The sequence below is a fragment of the Diadema setosum genome, chromosome 7, assembly GCF_964275005.1.
Source record: "Diadema setosum chromosome 7, eeDiaSeto1, whole genome shotgun sequence".
Classification (NCBI taxonomy): domain Eukaryota; kingdom Metazoa; phylum Echinodermata; class Echinoidea; order Diadematoida; family Diadematidae; genus Diadema; species Diadema setosum.
In genome coordinates, this window is record NC_092691.1 from 39,950,819 (window position 1) to 39,964,714 (window position 13,896).

General features: G+C 38.2%; 1 protein-coding gene across 1 annotated transcript; it reads left to right on the plus strand.

The window, feature by feature from the left end:
- Positions 1–4,140: 4,140 nt before the first annotated feature.
- On the plus strand, positions 4,141–13,513 carry LOC140230891 (organic cation transporter protein-like). The gene is made up of 9 exons (XM_072311034.1): positions 4,141–4,488; positions 6,694–6,924; positions 7,696–7,892; positions 8,831–9,244; positions 10,144–10,278; positions 10,727–10,812; positions 11,689–11,809; positions 12,164–12,236; positions 13,295–13,513. Exons 1-9 carry the CDS (start codon positions 4,141–4,143, stop codon positions 13,511–13,513), a joined length of 1,824 nt encoding a protein of 607 aa, XP_072167135.1.
- The last annotated feature ends 383 nt before the right edge of the window (positions 13,514–13,896 follow it).

The following is a 13,896-nucleotide window of genomic DNA, read 5'->3' on the forward strand; positions in this document are numbered from 1 at the left end:
TATAGTATTTCATTAAAGGATACATTATAAACTGTAGACATTACAATTATTGTGCGGGTAACTATTATTATAGTGATGATAGACTGTTAAGAGTGGGAGTAGTAGTATAACAGTATGTCAGCGCCGCGGCAGTACAAGTACAGTGGTAGGAAAAGCCGATATAAGAATCATGAGAAATGTCATAAGAGGTGTCATGTTACAAGATGCCAGTGTCATAGTTTATTAGTAGTAGAAGTAGAATATATGCCAGAATTTATATATACTATGAAAAATACGAAGTACCGTTTGACAACAATTAAATATAAAAAGTTGTATCAGTCGTATGCAATAAAAAGATGTGAAAACGGAAGAGGGTACTACCGGTGGTAGCGGTGAAAACGAAATTTGTTATTAGACGGCGCGACGATAAAAACTTTAACATGGAAATGTATTACACACTATACTGGCAAAATCTAGATTAAAAAACACCCAAATTCTCCATGAAATGGCAATGCTCCACATAAACATTGAAAGGTAATTTACGTTCGTCATATTCAATAAGATAATCAACCGTGATTAATTTGTCGATACATGCAGTATGAGAAAAAAAAATAGCGTTCAAAATGAACGCATGTCAATCGTCAAAGCGTGGGAGCTCAAGCACGTTGTCAAGACTAATATGATATGGTATAACTAAAAAATAAGCTCTATTTGAGGTGGCCCTATTATTTAGGCCGATTCAACATAATCATTGTTATGTTCAATGGTTGCCATAGAAATGTTATTTTTCGTGTGCGCTGGAATGATGTCAAAAATTAGTTGCAGCACAGAACTCCAACAAAATATTTTCCAATGGGCGCCCGCAGCCGAAAGCGCAGTGACGCGCATAATCTAGATACATTAACGTGAACGACTTCCGATCATAACTATTAAGAACAGGAACCAACTTTCGGAGTTATTTGGTCATAATCATATCATGGGAAGAGAAATCGCAGCTCAAAGCAGTATTTTCATATAAGTCTACGTTGTTAGAGTCTTCAAATAAGGGTTTCAATGAACCGCAGGTAGTTTCCAAAATATTATTCTCCAAAATGTTTAGCGAACTTCTTTGGACTTCGGATAAGTCTTTAAAAGGGTTATGTCATCCATGCATGATACATATATATTTCAGCTGGTAGACTCGAGTATAAGAAGTTATCCTTTACACGTTCGTGCCACATTATAAATTTAACGCGTCGAACACGTTTACATGGTTTTAAAGGGGACAAATGAATAGAAAAAAAAATAATAATGGAAGAAGAATTCAGACGTTGATTGAGATGAAAGGTTAAAGTGCACTCATAAGTCATTGCTTGCATTCTAAGAAATGAAAGTCCATGTTATTTTCTTTTTCCATTACAGTATCGAATACAGCTTTATTCACAGTTCTTATGCGAGTAGCAGTAGGCTACACACGAACACGACGTTCATGCCCTTTATATGTTTTCTTTTCCATGACGACACGTTGTGATATGTTATGGCTTTCAAAAATGCATAACATGACCGAGGAGTGGCAGGCTAGCTCGCCCTTATAATCACATTTGTCTGACAGACATGCTAAATGCACAAATCAAATACAGTTAGATTCAAAGACAAACAAATAAACAAACAAACTACTTGCTTAAGATGCCGCATGAAAGAGCTGTTGGTTATTTGGGTGCTGTTCGTTATTCCGAAGGTTCGCTATTCCGAAGGTTTGTTATTCCGAAGGGTCGTTAATCCGAAACACGCAAATTCCCTATACCTAGAGGTTCGTTAATCCGAAAATTTGTGGCGTTATTCCGAAGGTTCGTTACTCCGAAGATTGGTTAATCCGAAAATGAAATTCGGAACAATGAACCTTCGGAATAACGAATCTTAGGAATAAAGAGCCTTCGGAATAACGAACCTTCGGAATAACGAAGCAGTGTACTTCACTGTTTTCCTTTAAAGCTCATTTAAAAAAGTATTTATTATTGAAATATGTTTCCAGTTAGTAGTCTTTGATCAATGTATTTTTTCTTTTTTTTTTGAAGTCTCAGTCAGCCCTGATCCATGCAAAGTGTTGTTTTTTTTTCATTCCCTCCCGTTCCTTTCTTTGATAATGATATTGCATACATTCATTAAAGCGTATACCTTACCCCCAAAATAGGCATGCTACAGCCTTTATTCTCTCTTGCACTGTCACCTGCACACACGACGCACTGTCACTCGCACACACCTACACTTTTATTGTCTACTATACCATGCAGCAGTCAATGGTGCTGCGTGCTGTTTTTTTTTCTTTTCTTGTTCTAAAGCGCCAAGTCACTATTTTTCTTTTCTGTTTTTTTTTTTCTGTAGCAAAATGTGTTTTGTGTATTAAGATTAAGAGTTTTATGAGTACATATATAATTGGTGTTGTATTACATTGGTATCACATATTCAGATAGGGCCTCATCCACGTCAAGCTCTGCTTATGATGACGGTCCCCTGTATTGATTTCTCCTTTGTTAATAGATACAGTATGCCTTAATATGTTATTTTGATTCATAATTATGCCACTTCAGACTGAATGTTGTTACGCAAATGATTTTTCTTTGTATTGATTTGTATGTATCTGTATCATTTTGTTTTCATTTGCAATTGTATTCGGAGAAAGAAAATGCAGAAATAAACCAAACAAACAAACAAACAAACAAACGAGCTGTAACCGGTTTATACCCATATCGTAAATACCCGCATCATGCATCTTTCAATGTTACCCCGATTTTGTGCAGTATACACGTAGGCCTATACCTGAATATACGCACAGGGATCCCCATATACCTCCCTTTCTCTCTCCGACTGGAATTTCCAACAATATGGTATTCGATGCAGAGGTATTTCAGGTTCAACTGCAACTCACAGCGCATCATGGTATGGTCGCTGTTCAAGGCGCTATTAGCGTATTTCTCTCTCATGTCACTATAGGCATAGTGAAGCATGACAAGGAGAATTTATTTTACTCCAAAAGCTGGATTCAATGCATTCAGAGATGAGATCGAAGTCTTAAAGAAATCGGGAAATTTGTTCAACAGTTACAAATCCTCTCTAGTTAAATCCATGTGCCGCCTTTGTTGGAAAAGAAGACTATATTAAAGAATTCGCAGTATATACCCAGACCAACGATTATGTAAAGGAAATATAGAGACTTCAAAGATTTTAATTTGTATAGAATAATGGAAGAACACCTGATTTAGTTCTTTTTATTTCAGAGAAATAACATGGCTTACCCTTCGTATTTGACACACAAAGGAATGTGTTCTTTTCATTAAATATAACTTTTTGTAGAATTTGTTTTCTTTTCTTTGTATCGTCGTTCTGATATTGCGACATCAGCATGATCAGGAACAGTAAATTGCATGTAATATACTAATCCAGACAAAACAAAACAGAAATTTAATCTAAACACTGTCAATTCAACGCGGCTTTTCCAGATTTCCTCAAGCTTGTCTGATGTGTTGCAGTTATTTTTCTGCGATAAGAAATTTAAGTAATGTTAACGTGTCACAAAGCAAATTGTTATCGGCTATGATCGCATATTGGTTAGACGTCCGTGTCCTGTCTGTCTGCATTAGTTTCTTACTTCATCCATAATTCGAACTTGAGAAAAAAGTTTGGTATGAGTTAAGTTGAAACATTCATGGTATACATAATAACATAATGTTAGGACATCAGAACACCATGTATGATAGATCATCCAGAACGAATAATAATTGAACGTCGAAGGAACTCTGATCATTATGACACAACCGTGATGTCATGGAGGAGGACCTAATGTTCCTATAACTGAAATGGTTAAGAAATGGTTCACGTGAATTTACGTGACGAGGGAGAAGGAGAGAGACAGAAGGAGAGAGCAGGTGAGAGACCTAAATTTCTTCTGAAGGTCGTCAGGACTTTGCCCAGTAGTGTTTGAGCAGAGTACAGTGTTTACGTGTGTACGTTAGCGGTGTTCTGGCCTCACACACAATTACGATAAGAAGAGTCAGTTTGATAGTAATAAATCTGTGTACCACTTGTGTACAGTCCATTCGGCCTTGTTAACATATTAAAACCTGCCCGGAGTGTTAACGGTAGTGTGGTAACTACAGCGATATGTGTTCGAAATCGTAGCATGTTATGGAGCTTGACGAGGCGTTGCAACTTCTTGGCGACTTCGGTTGCTACCAGTCGATCGTGTACGTGCTCATTTGCCTCGTCGGCCAGTGGACGCAGTCATGGCACATGCTCGCCATCAGCTTCTTGGGGGCGGTGCCGGACCACCGCTGCTCGAGCGACGACCTCGACGGGGAGCCATGGGAACTCTACCCGGTCGAATCCGACTCTCTCGGGGATGGGGGTGAGGAGGAACCGCCGGTGTACTCCAGTTGTGAGCTGTATACCAACTACTCCGTGAGCAATGCAACTGAGGAATGCAGTGAGTGGACGTACAACGATAGCGAATACGGCACTACCATCGCAACCGAGGTAAGGTATAGGGGGCAGCCTGGTGAAAAAATCATCATAATCATCAGTTCATCTTTTTCTTTTTCTTTTTACTTTTTGGCGATTATATTTCTCCAATTCACAAATTGTCATTCCTTTAATTACATATACCAAGTAAGAAATAATCTCACATCCGCATCTGGGAATCTACACCCTACAAGCAATGCTTCTATGTAGATTCCTCATATTTCACATGTTTTATTGTCTTATAAGCTGTACTTGACAATTCATCCAGGCTTTTGTATTGTGATGTTTATGTTTTATGTATTTCTTGAAATGTGGAATATGGAACAATAAAAAACAAAAACAAAACAAAATCACATTCATCATATTCCTGCAGGTGATTGAACGTGATTTTCAAGTTCAACGTTGGGGCCGATTTTAAATGTTATGATTAATCATCTCGGTGGTTCATAAAGACAAGTTCAAATGGCTTATTTCCTTTTTTGTTAAATAAGATGAATAATAATATGTAACTTTGATTCACACTCTGTAACTATTCAAGACACAGTCACACCCTCATTACTAACTGTCACTTTTTTTCCCCTGTCCATAGTCACACAAAGCTCAAAGAAAAAAATCCCAAACCTTTTGATTTAGTAGAAATGCTTCAGCTTTATTTTGAGAGTGTTGTATACCCTCGGAAAGTTCAATATGATATAGTTTCTTTTGTATTTTCATTTTCCATCGCACACAACAAATTTGTTCATGTATGAAACATGGAAGAACCGCTCAATATTTCCCCAAACTGACTTTCTTGTATTTTGCAATTTCATTCATGAAGTCGTCACGTTGTGTCTTGTCAGCAACTCAATCCAGTCGGCTTGAACAATCAACATTTTCACCATTAATCAAAAGAAACAATGCAAACAACAGTGAAAACGTGAAAAAGTGAAAACCCCAATGCTATGTTTCAAACAAAATGATGGAATATGGCAGATCATTTCATTTGTTTTGGTGTCATTAGTTTTTTCCGCAAAAGTCGTAACATACATCGGCAGATCGAATAACAGTAATAAGAATGGAAAATTCTGTGTGTGCTGAATGGACTTCACATAGGAATAAAATTTCTATGGTTAAATGTACTTAAAACAGTGCAAATTTTAATACATTATGCCATCATGATCATAAGAATCAGATCGAGGAAATGGGTAATAATTTTATTTCAAATAACCTTTTTCATTTCATCAATAGTTTCACACCTCACGCTCACATGGTGCAAGCTATGTTAATTGAGGGCAAGTATACTAATTGTGCGCCTAATTATTCATCACACAAGGAAACCGTGCCGCACATCTTTGTTCCACGGTGTACACAGTGAACACAACACAGAAGTGAAGTGCGTATAAAGGTCAACAAAGGTGTCAATGTACGTCGTATGCGAATTTATCTCCCGCGACGTGATAACAACATGCCAGTGTAGTCAAAGCCGAGAATGGCGTGTTGAATTTCTATTGCTTTACCCGTTCCACTATAAGCAATTTAGAAATTAAGATAAGCTACAAGAAGGAAAATCAGAGGCAAGAAGGAAAGAAGATTTAATCGTAATAATAATGTGTCTATAGATGCATAATTTTTAACATTGGGCGTCGCTAAAAAGTGTTCTGCCAGGGAGGTAGAAAGGAGATTCGTTCACCTCCTTGGTTCAGCGTGGTGTTTGGGCTAGGTTTAAAGATTGTGAAATACTGGTACTTTATGAGTATAGCCCGACCAGTTGCTATTTCAAAGCGTGGAGACGGGGGGGGGGGGGGGGGGGGGGACGTGATGAACGTGGTGATGGTTCCTTTTGTAATGGCCGATGTTTGGTAATTCATAATGATAATAATAATAATGGTCTTTTTAATCATTGGCCTCTTTAAACACTGTTCTGATTTTCGTAAATGATACAAAAGATTCGAGTTTCGAGATTTTGAGGCTACATGAAATTTTAGGTCTTTTTAAAGTATATTGAGGGGATTGGTTTAAGAACATTGGTGAGATAATAGTCGTTAGATAAAAATCACCTCAAAAAATCCTCAGCTGTCTGTAAAGTCATTAATATTGCGAAAATAAGGCTTTACTGTTTTTAAGAGATTGTCACTTTCGTCTTTAATGTGCAGTTAAAGTTTGCTTTCCCTTCCTGTCCCTTAATCATATCTCTTGTTTGATTCTCTTCTTTTTGTATTCTTTTTTTTCGCACGATCTCAGTGGGATCTTGTTTGCAATCATGCTAATCGGGTTGACCTGTCCACGTCAATTTTTATGGCCGGAGTTATGGTGGGTTCGCTCCTCTTCGGACAGCTCTCGGACCGTTTCGGACGGAAACCCATCTGGTTTGCATCCATCTGGGCCCAGGTCCTATTTGGAGTGGGCGTGGCATTCTCGCCCAACTACTGGACGTTCGTGGCGCTCCGCTTCGTCGTCGGGGTCTTCGAGCAGGTGAGACACAGTAGTTGACTGAGGCGCTATACGACTCCGCTAATAGCAATAAATCCGTATCAATTATCATTACATACATACTCACTATTATGATGTTATGCATAATCATGAAATATATGTATGTGTCTGTCTGTCTGTCTGTCTGTCTGTGTGTATGTGTGTGTGTGTGTGTGTGTGTGTGATAATGTTTTATGATTATAATATTCATGAAATTTATGAATCGGCATAATACACGTGCGTGTATGAATGGATCGGAGTGGGGCGCGGAGCAGTATTAGGTGGAATTAGACAATTGAATTCTATGTATGAGAGACGGAGAATTATCTAGGCTATAATGTGTCTGATTTAGCTAGAGAAACACTCTTTTTTGTTTTCTACATGCAGTATCATTAATTTCACGTCGTCCCGAAGGTTACAGTGCACTTCCTGTTTCTTTGTGAGCTTTTCCTTCTTCAAGTATTCTCGCACGAGCAATATCGATTTCTTTTTGGAAATTTATGAGCAAGTTATTCACGAAGTGAATTTGTCTCCCTTTTTATTTTTTTTTTAAAGAAAAAAGAGCAGTTCTTCACACTACCAAAACATGACCACTCCTGCCATATGATAATTCAATCAATTTAAAAAGCATGATTGATTGTTTTCTTTTTATGCCGCTACTAGTTTTCCCACTGATAACTCTTTTAACTGATGTAGTTGGTATTATACCACTTGTTTAGAAAAATCTGTTTGGATTTGTGATAAAACGTCAATTTCTGATTTGATATCGTAAAGGGCGTTGACCTAACTTCCTACGTCATGGTGACGGAGATGTTCTCGCCCGGCCGTCGTGGTCCCGCCGGGATTCTACTGACGATGTTCTGGGCAGCGGGAATCATGTCTCTTCCCGGCCTTGCCTATCTCATCAAGGACTGGAGCTATCTTCAGCTAGCCATCACCCTTCCGAACGTCCTCACACTCCTCATTGTGACGTAATGATTAATCGTGTCGTGATTTTTTTTTTTACTACGTTACCATTGTTGTTTTCTCTCTCAGTCGTTTCATAATGAAGTAAACAGTCGTTGAAACATAATATTTTATTGTCCCATACACAAATGATTTACGAAATACTACATGTAACCAGATGTAACTCACCATCATACAATACAGCAAATTATGAAAAAAAAAAGTGACGTATTGATGTAACCTTACTCAAAACGCTTGTGTAGCTAAATTCCGAAAGGGAACTTGAAAGCAAAACTATAATGATACGGACAATTCCTTGGAACAGAAGAGGATTATTCTAACATGACCACAAAGGCGGAGGGCGGCAGGAAAATAAGGGAAAGAAACAAACAATCCAGACAACAACAAAAAAAAAACATAAAAAGAAACATTGTTAATCATAGTATAATGAACTTTGAAATCAAACAGAAATATGACATTCTCTTTTGCTTAGACTTACTGAAATATCATTGTAATGAATTGCGCGTCTGTTATGGCTAATTAATGTTACTACGCCTTTCATTTAAGTTGATGATTATAGTAGTTCAGGATGCCTTTTTTTCCAGTCGAGATCAGTCAAGAAATTGAGAATCCGCCGTATCTATTGAAGACAATTGTTACAATTTCATGCATTCTAAATAATTCGCTTTAATTTCGTCATTACGTCATTCTATCAAATCACCTTTTTGATGGTAAAAGATAAAAAATGTCGATATCTATTCGGCTAAAATGTAAGTCATTGCAATACGTGCCCAAGACTCATAGATAACAAACCAAATTCGGTTTACATGGTGTTTTAAGACCAAATGATTGCGTTTTCGTATATTACCATGTTCTAATAAATTCGTTCTCTTTACATGTCTTGTGAACTATTTTCAGAACACCATAATTTGCAGGCATACATGTATTTTAATTCATTCCATAGAATAATACCCGAGTCGATGAGATGGCTGCTAACGCAAGGGAGGGCGGACGAGGCTGAGCAAATCCTTCAGAAGTTCGCAAAATTTAACGGCAAGGAGCTACCTCAACCTGTGCTATCGATTGACATGACGAACGGTAATATCGCAAAGTCGCCTGACAACAGCGTGTGGAATGGTTGGAGGCCTACAAAGGTTAACGCCAAGCTGCGTCAGGTATCGGTGACATCCGATCCGGATCAATACGATAAACCGAATGGCGATACCAAGACATTGACTCTTGTTGAGGAATACAGTATCGATACTCTACAGTCGACGGCGGACAGCGATCGTCATTTTGAAGAGAGGCATCATACGCTCATCGATTTGTTTCGGACCACACTGATGAGAAAATTGTCCATCATCATGATTTTTGTTTGGTCAGTAATACCAACCTTTCTTGTAAGCACACACTTGGGCATCAACACTTCGCAAAAGTTTGTGTGCCACGCTTTCGACCATAGTTCTCTCGCAAAAGAAAACAAGAACAAAACACTGTCAGTAGCCTGATTTCGTGGTTTTGCAATGACGAAATTATGAGGGGATCACGTATTTCATTTTTTACCTCTGCTGACTCCTGCCATTATTCAGAGGCATTGGTAGATCGTTAAGGTTTTCATATCACAGTAAACATCATCGCTTAATTGTCAGTCCATTATTATTCTGTGACTAGAGAATGTTCAACAGTCATGCAGCATCGGGCTTATGTTACAAGGGAGATCTTACCTAAGATTTCATTCAGACTCTGTTGTTCCATTTATTCCAATTTTATATGTGTGTTTTTCTTTCACTTTGCCCCCGCTCTCTCTCTCTCTCTCTCTGAAATGGGTCTGATTATTTTCGACCGGTATAAAAACTTTTGCAAACAAAATCGGAAACAATAAAAATAGAATCAGGATAAAGTTGCTGAACTGATTATAATAGTCCTCTAAATACATGCACAATAAGCTTTACATCTTTGAACTACATCTTATACAAATATGTAAGTAAGCTAGTGCGCTCTGTTATGTGCATATGATGTAATTTACAATTGTATTGCTTTTTTCACTTGATTATGATAGTATTCACGCATGTCATTGATGCCAGATTTGGGTTTTCATTTCGTGTGTGTTTGTATATAGGCGAAATCGATTAGATATAGCAATATCGAAGATTAAAACTGCAAAGTCTGCTTGAATGAATTGCCCTTATACCATTAGTACTTAGTACTGATGCTTTTATCGAAAATGAAATCACATTTTGATTATTATCAATATCATTTTTCATACTCTCATTTAAGGTTTGTGAATAGCGTCATATACTACGGGCTTTCGCTAAACACGGATAGCTTGGTTGGGAATCCTTATCTAAACTTTTTCATCAGTGGTGCCGTGGAGGTACCAGCCTACATTCTCGCTGTGCTGGTTGTCAGGTGGTGAGTATTTTTCCTTTGTCTTAACATTTCATCAAAAGAAGAAAAGAGAAAGAGACAGAGAGAGAGAGAGAGAGAGAAAGACAGAGAGACAAAGGGAGAGAGAAAGAGAGAGAGACTTTCCGCTTTCCTTCAAATTCCTTCACAAATTCTTTTCTTTTGCGTATTTAAAACTTCCCACAAAACAAACAAACGGGCTGTCAAACCTATAAACGCATGCAAAACAATAATGTCCTTCGTGGATGTTATATGCCTTGACCAACAACATCAGCATTACATTCTGCCGTCATATTTTTGACAATATTCCTGTCAGGTATTTGTTTATTTTCACAAATGTATCAATCAGGCAATTTCTTTTGTTTGTCAAAGCAATGGAGTGGCAATGACTTTCTTTCCTTTTTGTCGTGTAGTTATATTTTGTTCTCCTTCATCTATCTTTGTTCTCTCTAAGGATTGGAAGAAGACTACCACTGTGCATATTCCATATCGTTGGGGGCGTAGCCTGCGTTACTACTGTCTTCATACCAGCTGAAACAAGTACTACTGTATTTATTCATTACTTAATATTTGCACTTCTGCATTTTACTGTTATTTTTCATCATTCTTTCCACTGCTCCCCCTTCTCATTTTCTCGTGATAAAAATGATGACGATTCGTGGTTCTTGTAATTAAATCAGGACCATTAGTTGTTGATCCGTTTATGATAGTGGTCTCAATTAACCAAGAGCATTCTCTCTTACACTGTGCATAATGATTTAAAACTGTGATATTGCACTGCTGACGATTTTTGAAAGATGGTTTCATGTAGGAAGCGTATGGGCTAAAGCGACTCAAGTGATGTTATCGAATAGACGGGAATGGCTCGACAAAGTTTAAAGAGAGACAAAGACAAGAGCTATAAAAAGAAGTCATTACTTACGAGATTCTAAAAGGCTCACCAGGCGACATTGATTGGGTTGAAATAACACACGTCTGGATTAGGTACCGAAAGAGGAGATGGTTAAGAGCAAAACATGATTGATTTGGGGGGGGGGGGTGGAGAGAGGAAGCTAATAATCCAGAAAGATGAAAATTTTATTGGAATGATGGATAATCAATCTGCGTTCGATGAAAGTTTCACAAAGGCGGCAAGGTGAATACGAGTTAACATGATATGATTATCAAGGATGAAAAATGCTAGATTATTAATAATATTGCCAGACTGACATCTACATAAAGGGTAACGAGAAGAGCGTAATTTCCGTCACGAGATACACATTCATTCGGTTATGGTTGTGACATCATACTTTCCAGGCTAAAGACACTTTGTAGTGCCTGATTGGTTGCAACGAAACGATATCCATTCATGTTATTAACCCCCCCCCCCCTCTCTCTCTCTCTCTCTCTCTCTCTCTCTCTCTCTTTCCATTTCAGAAAGCGGGAATGACCTGTCCGCGCTCATCGTTACCATAGCGATGGTCGGGAAATTCTGCATATCTGCCTCCTACGCCATTGTCTTCCTTTACGCATCCGAATTGTTTCCAACCGTTGTGCGGTAAGAGAGCACTAGAATCTGTTTATTCCTTTCTTGAATAGATTACAGTCATACTGAGTGAAATTCATCAGTTTGACACCGAGCTGCGGAATATCTCTGAAGTGACAACAGCAATGAACAAGATGGCGCGTATTCACCTTTGTAAGCATCTACTATAGCGAAGTTTACATTGTGTACATGTATCTGTTGACTCCTTTTTGTTTTTGTTTTTTATGCGCGACAGTAAAGCAGACATCTTTGGAATGATTTCTAACGTTATTACCTTTAAACAAAAAGAAACAGTAGCTCCACTGTATGTAGATTCACATGTCGCTTGTCATAGTTTTGTGTTATCTTCCTCGTTGTATCTAATAGCAATCTCGGCTTAGGCGTTTCTTCGTTTTCATCAAGAGTTGGAGGGATTGTGGCGCCTCTCATACTTCTACTTGTAAGTCGCATTGTCAATATCATGACTACGACATGTAGCAAATTCAAGAAATGAAGAGTTTTATCGCAAAACGAGCTAACTCCATTCTTGTTAAGTTGAGGTATTTGTGATGAAAGCTGCTAAAAAATCAAATAGTAATACAATGTACAGGATATTTTTAACCACAGTTTCTAGAATATTCCTTGTTATGTCACAAGTGAGGTATTACTGGATGATGATGATGATGATAGACTTAACGCTAAAATGTTTGAAATGGCGCTTAGTTCATCTTGCAGTAACACTCTTCAAACGTTAGCCAAGAAGCGGTCCTCGTTGTTTCTTAATTTCCACCTTGAATAATTTATTACATAATTAATGTATATGTAATTTCTGTTCCACTCTAGTCATTTAAGTACCTTTAAATAGGAACGTTATGCTTGGGACAAATAAAAGTAAAAAAAAAAATGGAAAAAAATGTAATACTTATGGCGTCTTACATATCAAGCAAGAAAAAACAAAGCAAAACAAAACAGAAATTGGTGCATCCAAGGTCATTGTAGAAATGTGATCAATCAGATCGTGAGTTTGATCGCTCTGTATGTTTTGTATTTTTGTAACCACACTGTTCTTTCCAGTCAAGTCAAGTTAAAGACGATTTTTATTGATAATTCAATTGATATACATTTTGTATTGATAAACACCAAAATAATACAGTTATAACTCCCCAGAGACCAACAATGAGTCCCCCATTTCAGCCTTGTCTGTAAATAATGATAATGATAATGAATAACATTGAATTTTATATAGCGCTTAATACTGACGTTTCTAAGCGCACAGCTGTTTTCTCTCTTGGGATCGTGGAAGAAATAAAGAGAAACAAAAAAGCAAGAGCTAGAGATCGGAGAAAGGGGGTGAGGGAGAGAGAGGGAACATTGTCTTGAGTGAGAAGGGAGAGGCAGATAGGAAGAGCGAGAGACTGTGAAACTTACTTCAGACAAGCTACATAAAACGAAAGTCTTGTGGGAGACTTTCATTCTTTATACATTATCATCCTTCTGCACTTGTACCCTTTCCTGCAGGATGAATCCGTGGCGTTGTGGCTGCCGATGTCAATATTTGGCACTCTCTCCGTCCTCGCCGGACTGACGGTGCTACCTCTCCCGGAGACTCTCGGCCGAACTCAGCCGCAGACCGTGCGGGACGCGGAGGACTTGCACCGCAGGAGCGGTTCGATGGACAAAGATACACTTCCTTTCGCTGCGCACATCAATCTCGAAGAGAACGACACCAAACTCTGACATTTTTTGTTTCACAAATGCAAGCGATGATGATGCGTTGCACGTACACTTAATTCAAGTTGTCATGAGGTTTGATCGTTACCCGTGGTGGTATTGTCGCTGTCTTCTCCACATTTAGGCAGTCGGGAACATTATTTAGTCCTAGTTCCAGATTTCCGGTACAAGTACCCGTACAGTGCACTTACTTCCACTTCCACATTGTGTAATATTCACACGTAGATGGCGCACTGCCATTCTCACAGTCTGGTTATTGCGCTTGCATCTCTATAATAAGTTGGGGTTCGGACGATCAATTCAGCACCCAATCAACATACATGTACCTCCATGACTTTAGGCCTATATAGCTTCTGATTTTTAGAGGATGTTTTGGTGAGAAACAACAG

Coding starts and splice junctions, on each gene's coding strand:
- LOC140230891 (XM_072311034.1), top strand. CDS start 4,141: ATGGAGCTTGACGAGGCGTTGCAACTTCTTGGCGACTTCGGTTGCTAC. Junction 4,489..6,693: donor GCACTACCATCGCAACCGAG/GTAAGGTATAGG, acceptor GCACGATCTCAG/TGGGATCTTGTTTGCAATCA. Junction 7,893..8,830: donor CTCACACTCCTCATTGTGAC/GTAATGATTAAT, acceptor TTCATTCCATAG/AATAATACCCGAGTCGATGA.